This window comes from Macrosteles quadrilineatus, unplaced genomic scaffold (genome assembly GCF_028750875.1).
Source record: "Macrosteles quadrilineatus isolate MER2022 unplaced genomic scaffold, UCM_ALF_1.0 Scaffold_3__2_contigs__length_128488019, whole genome shotgun sequence".
Lineage (NCBI taxonomy): Eukaryota > Metazoa > Arthropoda > Insecta > Hemiptera > Cicadellidae > Macrosteles > Macrosteles quadrilineatus.
The window spans coordinates 13,299,968-13,322,867 of NW_026542596.1; the positions used below are offsets into that span (position 1 = coordinate 13,299,968).

General features: G+C 35.9%; 1 protein-coding gene across 1 annotated transcript in view; it reads right to left on the reverse strand.

Annotated features, from left to right (window-relative positions):
• The window catches only part of LOC128989007 (kinetochore-associated protein 1-like), an 81,657-nt gene that overhangs the window by 14,013 nt on the left and 44,744 nt on the right, over positions 1–22,900 (reverse strand). The window contains exons 23-37 of the mRNA XM_054410860.1: positions 21,028–21,200; positions 19,512–19,679; positions 17,604–17,674; positions 15,096–15,212; positions 12,750–12,904; positions 12,177–12,337; positions 11,499–11,705; positions 11,046–11,188; positions 9,983–10,119; positions 9,395–9,525; positions 6,966–7,066; positions 5,580–5,723; positions 4,868–4,987; positions 1,391–1,559; positions 334–529 (exon numbers count right to left, since the gene is read on the reverse strand). Coding sequence (XP_054266835.1) covers positions 334–529; positions 1,391–1,559; positions 4,868–4,987; positions 5,580–5,723; positions 6,966–7,066; positions 9,395–9,525; positions 9,983–10,119; positions 11,046–11,188; positions 11,499–11,705; positions 12,177–12,337; positions 12,750–12,904; positions 15,096–15,212; positions 17,604–17,674; positions 19,512–19,679; positions 21,028–21,200 — 2,193 coding nt within the window. The remainder of the gene's footprint in view (positions 1–333; positions 530–1,390; positions 1,560–4,867; positions 4,988–5,579; positions 5,724–6,965; positions 7,067–9,394; positions 9,526–9,982; positions 10,120–11,045; positions 11,189–11,498; positions 11,706–12,176; positions 12,338–12,749; positions 12,905–15,095; positions 15,213–17,603; positions 17,675–19,511; positions 19,680–21,027; positions 21,201–22,900) is intronic.

The following is a 22,900-nucleotide window of genomic DNA, read 5'->3' on the forward strand; positions in this document are numbered from 1 at the left end:
TTTTGGTTGTTGCATATTGAAAAAATTGATGAAACAATGACAAATGTTTGTTTTTTTATGTCGGATAAAACAAAAAAAGATAGTAACATTACTTTTGCATAGTAAACATTCTTTTTGTTTGCGTAGTAAACAATGTAAGGATGAATTTTTGCAGGTGGTAAAAATATAAAGAAAAAGTGTGATTTCACAGTAGTGTAGCAAAAAAGTGCATTGTGAAGGTGACAAACAGCTGTTTTCCGGGCTAAATCCTTGCTTGGAAAGCCAATGAAAACAGTGTACTGTAGTTTGGCGAAAAGTAAATTTGTTTGTAGGTTGTAATCAAGTGAAACAAACCTGATGATATTGTCACTGTCGTCAGGCACACTAGGCCCGTTGTGGAAGGCTGCGATGTTCTGAGTGATGTCGTCACAGGAGGTATCCAGAGGCATGTTGTCTCCAGGATACAACCACTCACTCAGCAATTCCTGCTGGATACCAACCACATTCACATCATGCAGCTTGCCGATCAGCTGCACCGCTTTGTTGATGTCTGTTAAACACAGTAATCAAATCAAATCAAATCAAATCAAAAAATCCTTTATTCAAACAGTACATTTGTATACATGAATTGTGTCAAGTCAAGAATAAACATAACTTTACATTGATATACATAACTATTGATTTGACATACTAATAGCTAATTGAAAAAGTCCCCGATCTTGTAGCAGCATTTATCTGACAACAATATGAATAAACTGGTTTTAAATCTTTTAAAATCTGTCAAACCCTTTATGGTGCTAGGCAGGCTATTATACAGTTTTATACCAGAGTAATATGGAGAATGTTCAATGGTGGAGGTGTTATGTCTAGGGTATGTAAGGCTATTCTTTTGTCTTGTGTTATAGTTGTGAAAATCAGAGTTATTTGGAAAATTTGATAAATTTTGTCTTAAACTATATGTATATACTGGGAAAAGTAAGAATTTTATGATTTTTAAAAATACTCTTACAGGATTTTTTCCTTTAAGATCAAAAATAATACGGATAATTCTCTTTTGCATTTTAAAAACTTTTTTTCTCCTATCTGAATTTCCCCAGAAGATCACACCATAATGAAACAAGTGATAGACATAACCATAATAAACCATCATGAGAGTGGATATGTCAACCGATTTAGATAAAATAATGAACATAAAATGTGCTTTATTTAATTTTTTTACTACTTCACCAATATGATTTTGCCAAGTCAATTTTTGATCCACTGTGATGCCTAAGAATTTATAAGTACAATTCCCTAATGACTAACTTCACATTGCTCAGCTTTCTAATCAACTCCACCTCCTGCTTTGTCAATGTATGAAACACGACTATGCCTACAACTGTGTCTGTTAACTCTGTACCACATTACCCACCTGGACACTGAGTAAGGGAGGCTGTTTTGCGCTGCAGGATGCTCGGGTCGTTGTACAATGCACTGATCAGATCTTGAGGTAGTAACACCAGCTGAAGGTACTCAGCTTTCCCCAGGCCAAACAGATGCAGGTAGTGGCTCGTGTGCAACGTCAGGTACTTCTTCTGAACCTAACAATCACACACACTTATACAGTACATCTTTGTTTCAGGGCTAGAGATGTACAAGGGCTAGGCCAAGCGAGTTTGGCTCCCCACCACGCCGCTGCTGTGATGTCAGAGCAATACATCAGGCTCCCGGCCTGTGTGAGCGCTGGTATTGCCACACATTTAGTGTCGAATAAGCACTATGTTGCAAATTTTTTTTAATATTACTATATTTTTTATAAGTAACTAGCTGTACCCGCGGGCTTTGCCCCGCTTAACTTCATAAGTATTCGCATGGCTCAATCACGTCCTTGTTGAAGTTCGTTCGCTACGCTCACTCACCTTCAAGTTGGAAATCGTTTGCTGCGCTCACTTGTTTTCAGGTTAGCTCGTTCGCTACGCTTACTCGCCTCCAGGTTGATGTTCGTTCGCTACGCTCACTCACCTTTTGGTTGCAAATTAGCTGTTGTCATACATTTAAAAAAGTCATCCCTTTTATTGTTTATAATACAGTACTTTTATAAAGGTTTTTATGTTTTAATATTTGACATTGGAGAATTTAAACGTTGTTAAGTGCACAGGTGTGCTGCGATTGGGGTTTAATACATTTGGACTCATTCAAAAGTAAAATAGTTTTCTGTGCTGCAATCTGTAGAAACACTGTGGCACTATTTCAAATCATGACTAATGCTAATACAGAATGTTGTTGTTATTCAAACTTCAAACGTACAAAACAGTTGGTGAAAGTAAACATCTGCTTTTAAATTATATTTATTTGTAAACATTCTAGATCAAAAAGTCTGACATTGGCCCACTTAAAACCCTCTGGGGCAGAGCCCTTTTGACGGATCTGCACCAAACTTCACTCGAACCATCCTTGAAAGATGCTTAATAATGCCTGAAAGTTTCATTACAGTCAATCTGTTGAGCGGTTTCGGAATCCATAACGTATATACATATATATATATACATACATAGTTCCTCTTTTATAGATATAGATTGATTTTCAAATAGGATTACGTATAACACCAATTTTAAGAAAGTAACTTTAGTAGATATTTAATGAGGGGAGTGGAATGTAAAGAAAAGCTAAGAATACTGTATTTATTGATCCGATACGTTAAGTAACTGTGTAATATCTGTATTCGTATTGCTCACATGTATATTAATATTCTTAATGTATGGATTATTAATATTATTTATTTATACCTTTTAGGATTAATTGAGATTATATCAAATACATTGAGTTTGTATAAAAAAAACACATTATAATGAGTATTTTGTAGCTTTTGGAAATATGCAGGAAGGAAAAGAATTTCAATATATCTACTTAATTTTATTATAAATATTTCAATACATTCAAATAAAGTAAATTATATGAAATTGCCAAAACTTAAAAGAAAATCTACGCTCAAAAAATACAGTGGTTTACTATAACATTATTCACTTACAGGATTTAACCCACTTTTGATTCTTCTGAATAGGTTTTCTTTTCTCAATTGAAGTTTTATTCCTGTTTAAATGCCTTACTCTAATAAAAGGATTATTATGTACAAGGATAGAAATCAGCTAGCTTACCTGGTAGATAGAGTCCAGATTAGCCTTGATTACACATAAAACACATGACACAACACAGAAAAACTTAATGTTAAAATATTAAGTTTTTCTGTGTTGTGTCATGTGTTTTATGTGTAATCAAGGCTAATCTGGACTCTATCTACCAGGTAAGCTAGCTGATCCCTATCCTTGTACATAATAATCCTAATCAGCCAATTGGCCTTTCCTTAACTCCTTACTCTAATAAAAGTTTTTAGTCTTGCATAAAATCGGACAGCTTGCGGACACAAGTTTGTCCTTAAAATATTGTGGAATCGTTGAATAACTCCCCTCTTCCTATAGACAATAGACAATTCCTTTATTACAATTTCATCTAGAAATGTTACAGCGTCAAATTTAAATAAATAACATTGGTATAATAGATACAAAGTGAAATGGAAAAGCTTCTTCAGTGTTGTGTGTGGTCTTGCCATGCAAAGAACTCATTTAGGGTGTAGAAAGCTTTGTCTAGCAGCCATCTCCGTAGCTTCCTCTTCATCAGCACAGGGCCTCCAATTTTCAAGTGGTCTGGTAGCTTGTTTAGCATCTTCACTCCTGCATACAATGGTTTCTTTTCAAACATTTCTGTTCTGTGGCCAGGCAGGCAGGCAGTACATTGTTTCCTGCATATCTGGTGTTGTATTCATGTATATCTCTTTGTTTAGGCGGGTCTTTGGTTACACAGTAATAAACAGTATCTAGGATGTAGATGGAAGTCACCGTCAGGATGTTAAGGTTTTTGAAGGTATCTTTACAGCTTTGTTCTTTACTTAAGCCTGCTATTATTCTGATAGCCCTTTTCTGCATAACCAGGACCCGGTTAAGATTGTCCATAGTGGATCCACCCCAGACAGTAATACTATAGCGTACATGGCTTTCAAACAATGTATGGTATGCAGTCCTCGTTGCCTCAGGGGTACTAGTCTCTTTGATTCGTTTTATGGCAAAGCGAGCTGGCCCCGAGTTTTTGGCAAAGACAAGCTACATAATGATCCCAGGATAAATTTTCATCAATTATGACACCTAGATGTTTGATTTCTTCAGCTGCTGCCAGGTTGGGCATTTCAGATACTGTAGACTTTTTATTTCCAAAAGTCATTTGCTTGGTCTTACTTTCATTGAGGACTAATTCATTTTTCATACAGTAGTCCTGTGTCATATTGAAAGCAATATAGGTGTTTACTTCTAGTTGATCTATGTTTCTGTTTGCTGTAAGCAGCACAGTGTCGTCTGCATACATGACCATCTTGCTGTATTCCTCAAGGTGTTCCGGGAACTCATTAATAAACAGCCCAAACAGAACTGGCCCTAGGACAGAGCCCTGGGGAACTCCTCTGTTAGTCGGTAGCAATTCAGATCTGACAGTATCAGTAAACCCTTTTGTTGTGTGTTTTATTTCTACCATTTGGCATCGCCCTTTTATATAACTTGCAAACCATTTCAGAGATGTTCGCTGGATTCCAAAATTTTGAAGTTTAGTTAGAATAAGATCATGTCCCAAGGAATAAAAAGCCTTGTTTAAGTCAAGATACAGGCTGGTGATAGTGTTCCATTCAAAACTTCTTGTAATTTAGCTATTTAGTTATTTCAACAGTTATAAACATGGGAAAGAATGTCTTGATAACAAAATTGTATTTTCTTAATTCCTGCAGTTGAGACAATTTCCAGCTGCAAATAAGATATAAAAATGAAATAATATACATAAATACAATCTTTTTGTCATCAAGTAGAGTTACCTTGGCGAGGCAGGCCCGAGACTTGTCACTGTTGTCCTGACTGTGCCAGTACTGAGTCTGATGATGACACAGTGTCACGGCCGCCACCTGGTCAGCACCGGGAGGGATGTGGTTCACTACCTGCAATAAAAAATCATGTTGAATTCTGATATAGCTTGTAAACTCCCACTGATCTTAAGACGTGCAGATGGTTGAAAATATGGATTCAATTTAACAATTTCGAAGGTCGTGATTTTGTCCCAGTCATGGGGCCATAGCCGTTGTCATGACTGTACTTAATCATTAAGGGATGACAGCACTAGCATGTTGTGGTGGCAGTGAGTGATTGCTATACAGACCCAATACAACTTACCACGGCTATCACCTAATGAAGGAGTGGTTTGCAGATGTCACAGACAAACCAATCCTTTGATTCAATCCGTGACAAAATATGCTTCCTTAAATCCAAGCACCTGATAAATGCCTGCAGTCAACCGATCAGTTTCTCCTCAGGAAGGTGACTCCTCATACGCTCATTCTTATTAGACCTTCAAGATGGGTTGCCAAGGATATTCCGAGGATGGATAGGCCAAGACACATTGAAAGCTTTGACAACAAAAATAGTGAGAGGTGTTTTATTAATGAAGACTTACTCTGCCATCCACTACATTATTAATTGAGGTAAAGAAGGCTTAAATAAAAAAAAAATAATCTATCCATGCCAAATATTTACCCAGTACAATGCTGCAGAAGCCATCTCCTGGTCATTTATGTGTTTTACACACTCCATGATCTCTGCCATAACACTTGTGTTGCACTCTTGAAGTCGCCAAGTGCCTGCTTTGCCTTCCACACTGCCACCCAACTGTTCACTTGTCTGAAAACAAACATATTACTTTTGACTATTAATACAACTATTAATACTTTAGTATCTAATTGTCAATGGTATTACTAAAGTGTAGTTTTTAAGTAATAGCTATAATATGATATATAAAGGGTTAGATTGGTCACCTAAAGTAAGTTTGTTAATAAAGCAGATCTATGGAATAATAATTATTCTCTTAAGCGATCTCTTCCCGTTGCAAAGCGCGGGTATGGTGGCTAGTAGCAATAAAAAGGTAAACAAGAGTCGCAGCATATGTTAGTCAACGAATTATCTAAGATAGCACATTACAAATACCGTACAGAGAAAGGGGGAAGAACAATCGGATTAATGTCTTGAGCATAATTTACTACAAAATGAATAACCAATAATTAGGGTCACCGGAATTAGGTTGACGCACCATTGACTTTTAAATACCCAAAATTGCCATTCCATTTATGTGAACTAAATATAGGCCTATCATTTAGTTGGGATGTACTGCAAGTAGACTTTTTATTTCATTTATGTGAACTAGACGTACCATTAATGCAGACTTTGAATAGGCACTACAAATAGGAATTCTATTAATGTGAACCAAAGATACCATTGAGTTTGGATAGATTTCTCTTCTCATTTATGTGAAGCAGGTGTACCATTGATTTAGGATACTGCAAGTAGACAATTTATTTACGTAAACCAAATGTACCATTAAATTTGGATACTGCAAGTAAACAGTTCGTTTACGTGAGATGTACCGATATACAGTACTTTATAACCTGTAAATGGACATTCCATTTAAGTGAACCATGCGTACCATCAACTTGTATACTGAAAATAGATATTGTATTTATGCGAACCAAATATATCATTGACATTGGATGCGTCAAGTAGACATGAAATTTATGAGAACCAGATGAAAGATAGACTTTGGTTCCTGCTAGTAGACAATTCATTTACGTAAACCAGACTTATAATTGACTTTGGATACTGCAAATAGACATTCCATTTATGTGAACCAAATATACCATTGACATTGGATAGGTACTGCAAGTATATATTTCATTTAAAAGAAACAGTTGTAACATTGACTTATTGCAAGCAGACAACTGCATTGTACACCTAGTTTGATTTAATCTGGAGTTCGTAGTTAATTTTTATTAACAAAAAAATTGGTTGTTTTATTAAAAATAAATTTTTTTTTGAAAACTTTAATTAATATAAGAAATAGAATAAAAAGTACTAGCATTCATAACTTACCAACATCTGAATTGTGAGAGTGCACAACATGTCTTTTTCTAGACCAAGTATTGGAACAATGTTGTACCAGATTTTATAGGTTTTCAAACTTAGTTCAGGTTCTGAAAATAACAAAATTTACTTTTGAATTAAATAAGGATTCAACCCTTAACATGAGAGCATGCACACAATATCTCTCATACATTGTCTGTAGTGGAGAGTTAAAATTAGAGCTGTCATTGCATATACCGCCAGTTGTGAGGTGTTCTCTGAGATCAGTTTTTTGTTGACAAAAAGTCAAAAACAAAAGCAAATTTAAATTTATCACCAGATTTGTGATGCTTGTGGCAAAGGTGTGAAGAGTGAAAGCAGGAGACAATGGAGCATTACCTTTAAAAATAGTAACTAGTAACTAAGGGTGAGGTTCATTTGTCCGAGTTTTCAACTGTCCGAGTTTGTTAAAAATTACAAAATATTTGAAAAATCATTTGTCCGAGTTTTCAACTGTCCGAGTTTTGTTAAATAACTAATAATAATTAGATAAATCAACTTTCCGAGTTTTCATTTGTCCGAGTTTATTAAATTATTTTAAAAAATATCGAAATATCAAGTGTCCGAGTTTTCAACTGTCCGAGTATGGTTTAAATAATAATAATATTTCGTTAAATCAACTGTCCGAGTTTTCATTTGTCCGAGTTTTTAAATTATTTAAAAAAATATCAAAATTTCATTTGTCCTAGTTTTCAACTGTCCGAGTAGGGGCAACATCAAAATGTGACACTGCGCGCCGAGACTAGCGTGTCTAAAGCGCCTGTTCAGAAGTTGATGTGAACCCCTTCTGTGAAGGAGTCAGGCATTGTGCGAGCCGCGAAAGGCCCTCACGTCGACTTAAGAAAAATTATATTTTTTTATTATAAGACTAATTTTACAATTTTTAATTATAAAATCAAACTGTCATCACCAAACACAACCAACCAAACTTGCTTATAATATAATAAAAGCGGGGGTATTTTATATTAACAGAAGCAGGCCGTGAGTTGAATGTGACGTGGCGGGGAGACCGCCTTTAGCATTGCTCTACACCCAAATATCTTGGTGTCATACTGGACCGCACACTGACATTTAAGGCGCATTGTATTGCGACAAGGGGTAAAGTCTCAGCGAGGAATAATATCATCAGGAAGCTCACCAGCAGATGCTGGGGTGCTAACCCTAATGTCCTCATAACGTCAGCTTTAGCGCTCAGTGTGTCGGCTGTGGAGTACGCTGCACCAGTATGGAATGCATCGTCACATGCAAAAAAAGGTTGACATTGCAATCAATGACATGGCTCGGATTGTAACTGGGTGTTTGAAACCAACCTCAGTACACAAACTCTGTCCTATCATAGGGATCGCCCCTCCATCAATCCGACGTGATGTCGCTGCCGACGCAGAAAGGACTAAGCAAGAGACCGACCCTCGTCACCCCTTACACGGCCACCAACCTGCAAAGCGACGGCTTCGGTCCATAAAGAGCTTTTTATCACAGACACGAGTCCTGGATGGATCACTCTCAAGCAATCGGGTGGCAAGGTGGGAGGCCACGTTGATTAACCCTCCCATACCAGCCAGGGAGGAACTGACTCCGGGTGGAGGCCTGCATTACATGGTGTGGAAGACCCTAAATGGAATCAGGGTCGAGGTACCAAAATGCAAGTGAAACATGCAGAAATGGTGTCTCTTACCAGACGAAGAAAACATCTTGTGTGCGTGTGGTACTGTTCAGGATCCTGGCCATCTGCTGATCTGTCCACGTCTAGACCAGTCTTGCACATTAGATGATCTTTTACAAGCGAATGACAAAGCCATATCGGTAGGTAATTTTCGGAAAAGCGAAGTCTGATTTCCGGACACGGAAAGTAAAGTAAGTAACATCTCAAACCTGGCAATAAATTTTAAGTTGCGTGTACAATTTATTCAAACAAAAATCTGATCACAGATCCCACTTCACAAATGAAGGGACGTGCAATGATAGCACTAATTTTAATTTTAACACTCAACAGAAGCATACAAAAGTACTAGTGGTATGATATGATATTTATTGACGTTACTTGTGGAGGTATACTGAGAGTGGGAACGCTCTGATACTAAGATGTGATGAAAGCACCTATGAGCTAATGCGAAACATCTGTTATTTTCCGGAAGGCCCTTGAAGTCAGCAATTGTAAAGTAAATAAATAGAAAAACAAAAAAAAAAAAATATACAATACACAATAATAACCATACATAGACAATAATTTATGTCAAAGAGTTAATACTACATTCAATCCTACTTGTGCTTATTTTCAGATTGACAACGTATTACAGTTAAATATAGATGTGAGTAAAAGAACAAACCATCTGTCCTACTATGAAAGGGACAAAAAACGTCTATATTGTTAAGAAACAAACAGATGAAATAGGACTTACTAATGAAATCCCAAGATTTTTTCTTCTCAAAGAGCAGTGTGAACGGCAGTCTGAAGTTTGATATTGGAGGCAGATGGTTGGTGTTCGGATGCAGTTGGAACCATTGGTCATGTTCATCCCCTGACGGTGGACTGGAAAATAAACTACATGTAGCAATTTAATATTTTCCAGCCATAGAAGTTTGACTGGTGCAAAAAATTAGAAACTTGTTAAAAAAGAAAAAGAAAAACTGAACAATAAACTTCACATCAGTTGTTATACTACAGATAATAAAAAAATAACAAACAAAAACTAAAATAAATATTGCTGTTTCTAATAGGTTATTTATGCTGCTATTTAAGGTTTAATAGCTTTCTCTCGAACTACAATAAGTGAGCTGGTCTACGGGTAGAGCGCTGGACTTCGGTCCCAGATTAAAATCATATCAATTACCCGTCCAAGTGATAAAGCCACGACCTTAAGCCTTGCCTGAAGTATTTGAAAAACTATTTCAGGCTAAAGCCTAGCACTCATGGATGTAAAGGTGGGACAAAAACTGTAAGTTTATTTATAAAACTTGTCACTATTTTATCTTTGTCTCAATCTCACCTAATTCTCTTGTAACTTTGCAGGAACTCCAGCATGGTCTTGTAGTTGTTGATTTGTTTGACAGCTTCAGGCTGAGCCAGGACTTGCTGGTACATGTCAGCCAACACAAAGTAGACCTCATAGTAATAATAGTTCACCTGTCAATTAATGCAGATATTGTTAAAAAAACTTGTTTGTTTACACACCTCTAACTGCAAACAACAATGTAATGAAGTAATGTTTAGCAGCATTCATTAGTTTATTTTTAGCATAGAGATACTCCAAATACATCATCAGACACATCATAGGCGACATCCAGACAGACCAGCATTTTTAGCATACTGGGACGGTGGCGACGTCCTGTAATCCAGCTACTAGGAGGTCACGAATTGTGGATATTTATAGGCATGCACTGTGGATACGATACTCCCTGGATCCACACTAGTGAGTACTATGACTATTCGCAGTACTATCCTGATAATTAGACCAATTCGTTAATACCAAGGCAAAAATGTGGTTCAGATTCCACTATAAACTGTAGGTCCCTTAGTTGCCATTAGCTGTATGGGATATTAATTAACAGCTGTGTCTAAGGAATATGTCGGCCTTAGTCACCAACAAGTCTACATGATCGCACCACTCATCCTACACTCATCTCCATTCATACTTGGCTTAAAATACTTACGGTATTTGTATGGTTGCCATTTCAATGAAAAGCATTTACAGTATTTGTTGTTGGTATCATCAAATAAATCAACTTCAAGTGAGCTTGGCATGTGACAAAAAATCACAGGTTCTGTTTTTTAATTGGATATTGAGGTGGGGAAGATTTGAAAACGTTGTTATATTACATTTATAATAGGCATGGACGGTAGGACGGGTCCCGGGATTTCTTCCAATCACCTGCTTCCTGCAATTGCAGAGTTCACTAAGAAACTCAAGTTTGACTGACTCTAAAGCACTAAATGGGGAGCCCAATAAACCCACAGGTAGTTGACATGGCCAGAGACAATTTCCTCTATGCTCAATCAAAAAATTAATCAATGGATTGACATATTTCTGATAAATACGCTGTGTTACTAACCTTGTTCCACAGGTTGTACAATGTGCTCTGAATGGCCTCACTCCAATGCAAGGTTCCAGTCTCCGCAGACTTGGACGCCAACTCATGCAGCACAGAGCGACATTGCTGCTGTAGCTCTGCTCGAGTGTTCTTCACCATCATCACTGTCGGCAAAACATCAAATTATACTTGGACCTAAATGTCTACTGTCGAAATTCTGTGGGTAATCTGATTGTATTAAAATTACCAACAACCAAATATAAAGCAAATACAGTTATATTTCCACTAAATCAATAGAGAAGCTCAACACACTCAAGCATTATCAAACATAAAACACGCCAAAACATGTTCCAGATTCCACAATAGAACATAAAGTCAAATTGCAATATCGAAAGTGGATTCGAACATCACAACTAAAAATCAATATGTTGTCTCATGAGTCATGATGGTAACAAAAGTGATTTACTCATTTACCTTTCTCCCCTGTAGCAGGTTCTTCTGATATCTGGATGTCCGGCGCCCAGTTTAGTACGAGATACTCCAAATACATCATCAGACACTCTTGCACATCATAGGTGACATCCAGACAGAACTCCTTCAGAAGGAGAATGTTGGTGGATGGGAGGGAGATCAACTTCTGGATCAACTGTTTATGTTCTGTGTCTGAATCTTTGAAGGCATCTAGAAATAGAAGAAATTAGTACGGGAAATAAAAAAGTTATCTTATTGCAACTAAACTAAGAAAAACACTTAATCTCATTGGTTAATGTATTGATTACGAAACTATGGGTATCTAACTCAACTTCTTACGTATAGATTTCCACTCAAGGACTTGTTATAGTCTTAGTCTATCTTCCAAAATGTCAGAGTTTTCAGACTTTTACGTCCAGTTATGCCCTGGTAAAAGTTGTGAGTGACGGTAGTTTGGTTATGTTGATGGCCAGAAATCGGTCTTTGGAACTGAAAAAAGACTACATATAAGGGTGGGAGTTTTTTTAAAGCTGTAGATTTCTGCTAGCTTACAAAAGTAAAAAACATAACAATGATATTAAGTCCTAAAAAAGGACTTCTTTGAAGAGTAGATTGAAACAAAATCCTTGGACTTGCTCAGGTAAGCTACTGAACTGAGTCCAGTTTAGTAGGTCTTAGTACCTTTATAAGGGAGGCCGAGCTCGTTGAGTTTCTTGGCCCACTTGCAGGAGATGTGGTACTTGAGGAAGCTCTTAATGTATCTGTTGTCCATCTTGTTGACGGAGCTGAACATGAGAGCTAGTTGGGATATGGCGCTGAGCCGCTGGTAGTTAAAACCCACACTGTCACAAGCATTTGTATAAATATAAACTTCCATAATCACCATAACTTAAGTTATTTATTTATTTGTTATTTAAGACTCCCACTGGACGCATTGATGTGTTGTGGTCCTCACTTGTCATTTTGTTGTTGGCCTAATCATTAAAAAATTATATCTAAGCCTTGTTTGCACGATCCTTAATAATAGGTCAATTTCAATTACGAGAGCACTTGGACACACTCAAATACCTTTGAAGATGTCTTAACGCATAATGTTAAATTAACCTCTATAAAACGACTATTCCTATCAAAACAACCTCAATATCGATTACTAATTTACTTAACAAAACACTTTTGTACTATGTTATGTTAGTACTTCTTTTATACACACTATATTATTCTATCTTGCGTTTTTCCTTTTTTATAAAAATTTACCTTCGAGCTTCCTCCACAAGAAATTCCATTGCCTCTTCTTTTCCAAAAAACTGTACCAGCAAGAGAGCAAGATCCACATCAAAATTTCTCATCCTGAAAAGTTTTCTCAACAACTCTTTAACACATTGGATGAGGAACTTTTCCACTACATGGTCCTAGAAAACAAACAAAATTATAGTAAGTTATTTTAAATATCTAGAAAGTTTTTTTAAAAACAAGCCTAGAATTTTTCTTTATGCGTGTAAACTAGCTGCTCTTATTTATATTAAGTTTCAATCGACTACTTGATTTCCGTATGTAGTACGGGCCAACTGCTAGTAACATTTAAAACAAAGTAAATCTCTTATATTAATACGTGAGGGCTGTTTTTTGTGAACAAAACTCCTCCGTTATTTTTGGACTGATTTCAGGTGTCAAATAATTAGTCTCAATTTGTAGTTTTGCATAAAGGTTTTAGAATTTAAAAACTCTTACCCTTAAGGGCACGAGACACTCTCAAAGGTCGCATTTTCCCCATAAGAATTACATTGAAAACAAATTTAAAAACAAAAACAGCTGTATATAAAAAGAAACTCACCAGCTTATTGGGAGTAAATATTGATGTTTGTAATATTTAGGAGGTAATAGACAAATCTAAACAGTCAATCAGTTTTGTTGGAAGAACAGACAATTTCTTGAGTTTAAAGGAGAAATATTGAAAACAGGAGGAGGAGACAATTAATAGGAAATCTTATATGAGAAGAGTAGGGGAGAGGCCTGGTCTCACAGTAAGGAATCCATGTACACAATCACTTGGGGAGATGAATCATTTTTGCCAGTTATGCTAAGCAACTTATTTTGGAAGAAAAAAAAACTGGTGATGGACAAGACCTAAAACTTTGAGATTTTTTCGAGATTTTATTTATCTCGAAGCTTTGGGCGGGATTGAAATACTAACAGGATATTTTCGAGATAAGATTTAAAAAAAATTTAATTAAAATTTTTTTTGTAATTTTAAACAAATTTAAAATTTTAAAATAAAACAAAAATTGCGAAGACATTTATATTTCATTATTTATTCTTTACAGGGAAATATTGCTTTAAAATCTTTATAATTTTTTTTACATAGCAAATGGTAAGAAGTTATGTTAGAGTAAGTAATGTGAGACATGTTTTACTACTGTAAACTTGCCAAAATAAGTCACTCCAAAATCATTCTTAATTACACAAGACTTAAAAATTCTTACTTGATACTTAACTAGTAATACTTTGTTTTTGATATTTTTCCAAGTTGAACTATATACCAACTGATATCTCCATGTTTCCTATGCCGAAGAGTTATTTTTAATAAGTTAGGCCTGATTAATATTTTTTTTATACTGATGTTTTTATTAATGTTTTTTAATAAAAGATTTTAAATATTTTTGTCTATTTTTTTGTCAAGTTTTTAAAACTTGTAAATATTTCTGAACTTAAAAAGTATATATAATTTTGTTAATAACTTTTCATTAAATCTCGTCCCGAAAAAAAATCCCGTCCCGCCGGAAGTTAAAAAATCTCGTCTCGTCTCGAAGTAAAAAATCTAGTCTCGTCCATCACTAAAAAAAACATAAAGAAAAGAATACACACATCATGTTGTCACAGTGGTAAAGTAAATCTACCTAAAGTCAGATCAAATAAATACATGCAAGAAATTAATTTTTACTGGTAACAGCTTTAAGTCGGGGAACATTTGTAGAAAGCACTAAAAAATAAGGCGGGGTCAAAAAATTCTAAAATATTTTTACAAGTGTTTATTATTTCAAAGCGCTATTAAATAGCGTGAGTATTTCAATTAGTTACATAAGCATTTAGTCGGTTTTTGAAACTCATCGAAAATTATGACTGTTATTACTGTAGTTTTAAAATAACTTCTGTATAATACCGGTACTTGACAATTGCTCGATTTCGAGCAACAGGTACACTAGTAATAAAAGATTTCTTGTATAAGTTTGTACATCACCCTAACACTATATTGTTATTAAAGGGATTATTACAGAAATTTTTGCAAATCTTGTTATACTTTATCATCTGAGGACAGGGACAGATTCCAGATCCAAAACGTTGTCAACTTTCTTTAACTAATTAATTTATAGGATTATTCTTTAACATAATCCTAATGGAAAATGTTCCCGAAAATCCCTAAAATAATGTAAACCCAACATCACAAAAAAAAAAAAAAAAACAAACTTAAAACAAAGAATATTCTTAATTGCACATTTAAAAAAAAATGGACAAGAGATTTAAACAACAGTATTAAAGATTCACAATTAGAAATTCAACAATTTCAACAATCTTGGATTCGACAATCACTACTTGATAACTTACTTGGAACTTGGGGTTGACCGATGTCTGGGACCAGCAGTATTCACAGATGAGACGGATACACAACAAGTCATGTTGGGACTCGCGCAACCTTTGCCACATGTGCACCATCTCTCTCGGCTGTAACATAAAAGTTAAATGTCTCCGCATCCTACCATTGCATAGCTGTGAAATAAAAGTGAAGTCAGGGCGAACTGGAGTTTTACCTGCAATTACTTTGGATGACACAGCTCACTAGTTAAAATATAAAATATCTAACAAAAACAACTTTATTCTCAACCCAAAATTATACAAAGAATGATAAAACAAAAAGATTGAGTAGCCTACAATGTTTATGTTCACGTTTAATTAAAACCTCAATGGGGAAAATCGGGAATTTTAAAAGCTTAGAGGTTATTTTGGCCTTTGGCAGCTGGAGCGCCCTAAGATGAGAAACCTGCCTACCAAGGATCCTAGATCCCACACTACTATACTCACCAACTGCCATTTAGATGAAGTACAGACCTACTTAAAGCATCATCGTTTTACCTACTTGCTCAACATTGCCAAACACTTCCTCTTCACAAATTTCCCCCTCCTATAACAAATACTCAACTACTCTACACCTTCCTTACACTAATGGAGAAATTAAATATAAAGTATAAAGATAAAGTATATATGCTCAGGTTCAAGTACCTATATATTCATACGCAAGCAGTTTTCTTGTCACAGTCATAACTCAATAACGGCTGGACGGATTTTAACGTTTGAGGTGTCAAATTAAAAGTATTTTCACGTATATGTGAAAATATGTCTCAGTATATTAAGAAAAGACATCACTTAAGTGGCGCTATTGGTCCACATTGAATCAAACTCAATTCACTTTGTTTGCAATTTGCAACTAAACATATGGACATAGTTTGAAATATTTATTCATGGTAAACCAAAGACTGCAGGACTTTACTTCCAGAGCAAAGCCAAAATGAAAAAGAAATATATATTTTTATCGAAACATCTGTTTCCTAAGTCTGGTTAGTAAATAAAGAGTTTCCTAACAAGACTTCACAACAAATATAGGATTCAAAGAATTTGTTGGATTTATGTATTTAGCTAATCAATCCCTAAATATTTATTTTTATTTTTATAGGCATATTGGGTATCAATTTAAAGCTCTTATCCTCTAGATGTGCCTTTTGCGAGTTTGGATGATATCCTGTGAAAGCCTTCCGTCCTATAGGCTTTTAACATTTCAGAGTTTGTGCTGAATTCTGTTGTCAATCATATGAACTTTTTCATTTTTAAATTTGTTTACATCAAAACAGATGGCCATGATACAATTTTGTTTACATCCATACGTAAAAGGGGTTATCTTTACAGTTGGTGATGATTTAATGAATTCAAGTAAAAAATTGTAATGTTATTTGTATTTGTATAAAATGCAAAGAAGAAATTACTTGTGTTATATTTTGTGTTTTCATAGTATATTTTATCGATGTTTTAGCAAATTCAAGTAAATATTAATATTGTAATGTTATTTGTTTAAAATGTAAAGAAGAAAATAAATGACTTGTGTTAGATTTTGTGTTTTCATAGTACCAGTATGTTCATTAGTATTTGGAAAAAATAATTAAAAAGTCATGATTATATTTGGCTTAAAAAATTACAAGCCAGTGAAGTTAATGATTATCGAGTAAAAAAATATATAACATTTAACTTAACTCAGAGCAATAGAAAATTGTAAATCAATTCTGATAATATCATGGATTTTGAAGTCACGAAGTGACGCTGGCTGCTAGTATGAATATGACAATTTTGTTAACAGTGAACCAAATTTATATCTGATTACATTCCAAAGGCATCTCTACTTCACCAAGATACATATAGATTACAGACAGTAATAAGAACCGTGAAGGATGTGCAATGACGAATATACATGAGAAACATTTTCAAAATTTGAGAATTCAGACATTAACGGGGTTGTATATTCTAGAATTATTAAATTACATACATTCAGTTAAAAATGAGCTACCAGAAACAATACATTTTAATCACAGGTATGAAACCCAAAATGAAAATATATTTAGACTCCCCAGACACCGTTTGACCCTATATGAAAAATCTCCATTGTATGCTGGGCTGAGATTGTACAATGTGCTTCCGCCATGCTATAAGTCATTAAGCAAAACCAAATTTTAAAGAGACAATAGATAATTTACTTATTGACAAGGCTTTTTACTTAATTGAAGATTTTTACAAAACTACAATTTAGAAATTTTTTTTATTTTTTCATTTTAAGTGTTTAATTTTAAGTTAAGTTTTAATGTTATATGTTGAATATTTTATGTATGGATTTAATTTTTACAATGCACCTATTCTAAATTTGATGACATGTATGGAATGTTTTGCACAAATAAGGTATGTCTATGTCTATAGCCACAAAATATGCCTCTCGGTTAACATATTATTTCATTTTCCATGAAACAGTTTTGCTCTGTTCATAAGTAAAGAATAAAGTATTACAAAAATAATTACCTCAAAAGTAAGTTCTAAACCAGCAGACACAGAAGCAGTAACACTTTCACTGACAGGTATCTTATTATTCTCTGTAAAGTAAAAAATGTTAATGTTTAACATCTGTGAATGAAATTGCTTTGCATTTCCTCCTACAGATATGGTTAACAATTTAACTGAAATATTAGAATTTTTTTTATCCTAATCAGAGTATTTAACAGTTTGGTTATGCTATAAGCAATAGTCAGAAGAAAGTCAAAAGTATGTACGAGGGTTGTTCCAAAAGTAAATTACACTCTTTTAAAACGGTAATAAAAAACTCCAGAAAAACTTTGTAAAGGATATATTTTTAAAGCTACACTCAAAACCTATTTTTCTACATAGTTGCCTTGGTTTTCAATGCATTTTTGGTACCTTGGCCAAAGTTTTTTAAACCAGCTTCATGCCAATCTGCCGCCATACTGTTTAGCCAACTTTCAACTTCTTGCTTTAGATCTTCGTTGTTTGCAAAGCGTTTTCCCCTAAGATGTTGCTTCAGCTGTGGAAAGAGATGATAGTCGCTTGGTGCGAGGTCAGGGGAATAAGGCGGATGTCCAAAAACATCCCACCAAAACTTTTCAAGCAGGTCTTGTGTTCGTCTGGTAGCATGTGGGCGAGCGTTGTCGTGGAACAAAAAAACTTTTTTTGTCAACTTCCCTCTTCTTTTGTTCTGTATTGCCCTTCGTAGGTTTTTTAACACCTCACAATAACGTTCTGCGGTAATTGTGGTCCCATGAGGCAGGTAGTCAATCAGTAACATACCCTTTGAATCCCAAAAGACGGTTGCCATAACTTTTCCTGCAGATTGCACGACTTTTGCTTTTTTTGATTGTAGAAAAAGGAGGATAGCAGCTAGCTTACCTTGAAAGTGTGGGTAGGCCATGGAACAAGTATATGGCCTACCCACACTTTCAAGATAAGCTAGCTGCTATCCTCCTTTTTCTACAATTTAAAATCCTGGCCTAGAGCCTTTCATAAACAAAACTATCCTTTTGCTTTTTTTGGTGCAGCCTCATCTTTTGCTTTCCACACCATGCTCTGTTTTTTTTGTTTCGGGAGTCCAATGATGAATCCATGTTTCATTTCCGGTCACTATTCGGTCAAATAAACCATCCCCTTCATCATCGAAAAATTGCTGAAATTGCAATGCTGCATCAACTCTCTGCTCCTTGAGTTGTTCTGTGAGCAAGCGTGGAACCCATCTTGCGCAGACTTTTGAGAGGCTTAGATCTTCAGTAATTATTCGATGAAGTGAAGTACGGCTTATTTCAACATTTGGAGGCAGTTCAGTAGGTAAGGATGTCATCAAGTGTAAGGCGGCGATCAGTGTCAATGACCCTTCTGACGTCTTCGGCAATGCTCGCAACTTGGGAAGTTGAAGGTCGGCCACTTCTTTGTTCATCATGTGTCGTTGTCCGTCCATCAATGAATGATTGGCGCCAACGATGAACCATAGGCCTAGACATAACGTCATCACCGTACACACTACAAAGTTTGCCATGAATCTCAGTCGCATTTTTATTTTTAGTGGTCAAAAAACGAATGACAGCACCCACTTCACAATCGGCGGCAGGAACCAGTGGTAACTCCGTGACGGCTAGCGCCTGACTGGCGTAGCGAGCCACGCCCAGCCTTGGGCACGTTGCAGTGCTGCCACAACACCCAGACGCTAATTCCCTGCTACTCCCAGACTTCTCCCTCATACCGCACAGATTTTATAGAAAAGTGTAACTTACTTTTGGGACGACCCTCGTATATTCCAATTCTCATAAAGTTTTTGGGCAAAAACCTGAATCAGGAGCATAAAGTGACCAAGTATAAAATCAAATTATTCACTCTTCAGCCACTATTTAAACCCAATGCAATGTGAGTACAGTACTAAGAACGTACTGCAGGTGCTGGCGTAGTAGTGCAAGATGTTTTGTATGGAGGAATGAAGCAGCACAGCAGTAGCAGGGGTTGGTGTCGGATCTCCGTATAAAGACTTCATCACTGGCTTGGACAGACCACTTCCTTTAGCAACCAGGCTGACCCATCTCAGCACACCATCCAGTTCAGCTGTAACAGATTGTCAATGTAAAGTTATGTGAACTAGTTAAATCTCAATACCGTAGAGTGGTACCTGCTATTTGGAACGACGTCACGACAAATATCGAACAAGCTCACAATAACGCCACAAATGTTGGAAAAACTGGCAATATTACGGGAACGACGAAGGAGCTAGCAATAGTTCCACGAACTTCACCGAAGCTGGCAATATTGCAGAAAGTTAGCAATATCAATGTGTTGTTGGCAATGTTAGCAATAACACCATGAACATTGAAGACACTAGTAGAACGTCAGCAAGGCTTTTGATGCTACCACATACGTTGGTGATGTTAAGGATATTGCCTGAAATTTCCTATAATCAATTTATGATACTGTGAACAATGACAAAACTAGCAATATCTCCAAAAACAGGGGTAAATTTAGCGACACCACAAATGTCGCCTAAATTTGAAGTGTTGCCGTGCACTGTGGCGAATTTAGTTATGACTCTGTGAACAAAAGAGTATCTTTCGAATTAGTGATGTGTCGATACCCAAATTTATCAATTCTCGATACCGATACGGATACCTATAAAATCGCTTCTCGATACCAATAAATACCAATACCATTTCGATATAGTTTAATCTTCAAGCAGATTTTCTGCATGGATTGGTTACACTACTCCAACTCTTGTCTTAATGTCCTTCCATGAAATATATTTTTTTTTTAATTGGTTTTTCAAGTAAAGAAAAAATTAATGCAGCAATACAAAATTTTATCCAGCCAATATAAGTATACCCCCTTCTAAAAACTATCATATTAAACGTAAATGAAGATCTAAGGACAAAAGAAACAAAAATCAAATGTTATCTCCTGCGGTCGTTTTGACATCATCATCGTATCCGCAATTGTGGCAAAATCATCTCACGGTTATGTGGACAATATCATCATATTCCGCGATCGCGGCAAAATTCTAATCATATTCCGCAACTGTGAAGCCATCGTCATCGAATTCACCGCGGTCACGTAACACCATCGTTTTGCGCGATTAAGGCAAAATCATGAACATTTCCTGCGGTCGTATGGCCATTACCATCGTCTTCCGCAATCGCAACAAAACTCTGATTTAGATTTAGACCATCTCCCTTGGCCGTGTGAACCTCATCATCGACTTCCCTGCGGTCATGGAAACATCATCGTCTTCTTGCACAATCGTGGTAAATTCATTATTATTTTTCGGCCGTCTAGACATTATCATAGTCATGGTTTGGGGAGATCCAGGTAACTGTACCTGTTATTGTTTACAGTTGGAGAGAGTAGATCATTACAAGTATCTGTATTTATCAAAGGATGTGAATTTATCTACGTGTATACTCACAACAGTCCGTGTGTGTGAGACAGAGCAGAGCCAGCTTGTTGGAGACCTCAGTGAACAGTTCTACCAAACTCCCCGGACTCTCAGCTGGCTTGTAGTGAGCAATCAATAGTCCCATCAGATGAGCTAACTTGTTGTACAAATATTGTGGCTTGCCATCCAAGTCTTCTACTTTCCTGTCATAAAAAACAACTTGATAATTGGAGAAAAAATAAAGTAAAGTACAACTTAAACTATCCAAACTCAAATCCAAATAGCTTCCAATCTGAATAGTTTAATGGAAGAATTTTAACAAACCTAAAACTAGTAATACAATCTTTACTAAACAAGGCAGAAGCCATGATTGTGGCGAAATTCTGAACATCTGCTGTGGTTGAGTGGAAATCATCATTTCCTGCAGTCACGGAAACATCATCATTGTCTCATGTGATTGTGACTAAATCTTGACCAACTTCTGTAGTCGTGTAGACATTATCAGCGTCTCATGGTCACAGAAAATTATAATCGCCTTCTGCTATTGCGGCACAAGCGTTGTTTTTTTGCCGCAAAATTCTTGCAAACGTATACTGTGATAAAACCCTAAAGAAAGCCTAAAAAAGTAAAAACCAGCTTGACTTGTCCCAATTTCTATGAAAAACATACTCAAAATTTCAGTAAAAATCCAACTATATGAATGTTTGATCATCAGAATATGGTACGGTTCCCATTGATTCAGATAATTGGATTTCTACTGTACATTATTGATTGCCTAATTTTACTTTTTTAAATTATTATTTGTCTTTTTAAATTTTTATTAGTAATTGTAATAGTGTAAATTCTGCTATTGAATCTTGCAATTACAGTGTATTGCAAGTGGAATGAAAATTCTAACCATTGAACCACGAGCCTTACACAAGATCAATTTAGGCTACTCCAATCAGTTTGTGTGAAAATAGATCATATATTAAAGCTCAGTATGACTTTAGATTTAATAAGGGAGTTCAATCTATTTATACTTTAAATGCACACTATGGTGCATATTTTTAGCTTCAAATAAGGGTTCAGAGTGAGTTTGGGACACAGTTAGATGACCTGTGTACTGACACTGAATAACATCAGCTGTTTCTTTAGCCAGATTCTTTAGGCCTAATTATAAGCCCTTTCACCAAGACCAGCTGTGTTAAGATTTTGAACCATCAAAAACCTACTGGGAAATTTCAGATTAGTTGAGCAACATAACTATAGGTCGGCCGGTTAGAAAACGACCTCCTCGTAGCATTGGTGCGAGAGAGAGATACCGAGCTGTGGGAGTGAGACAGACGATTGCTCTTCCCCACTCCGCTGCCGCCCCACCCCCACCCTACCCGAACACCTTAAATATTATCAGCAATTAAATTATACAGCTGATCAAAATATAAACAATTACGTTCTTCATAACTTGAGAAAAATAGGTCCTGAAAAAAATATTGTATAGCCAAAATCGCATAAATATTTGAGCATTATGAAATGTTATTATATCATTGTGTAAGCAGTTCCATTTGGTAACACAGGATTCCAACTCCCACGACACCGGGGCGGCGCCGTGTCGGTGTCGTGCCGGTGTCGTGTCGTGCAGTGTGAAAACGGCCATTGGCAGAGAGGGGGAACATACCCTCCCTCGCCGTTACCTCCCCTACATGCGCTAAAAAATTTGTGCAGGTCGTTTTTTAACCGGCCGACCTATATTCAGTTATACAGCTTAAAAAGTTGTCAAGGATAACAACAAGTTTATCAACTGAACACTTGAATCATAAACTGTCACTCTTTACGTTTTCACTTTGGAATATTTGCAATTTGGAATATCTGTAATTTTTAAATGGACTTATCATTATAAAAATGCAGAGAGGATAGGTTCCCC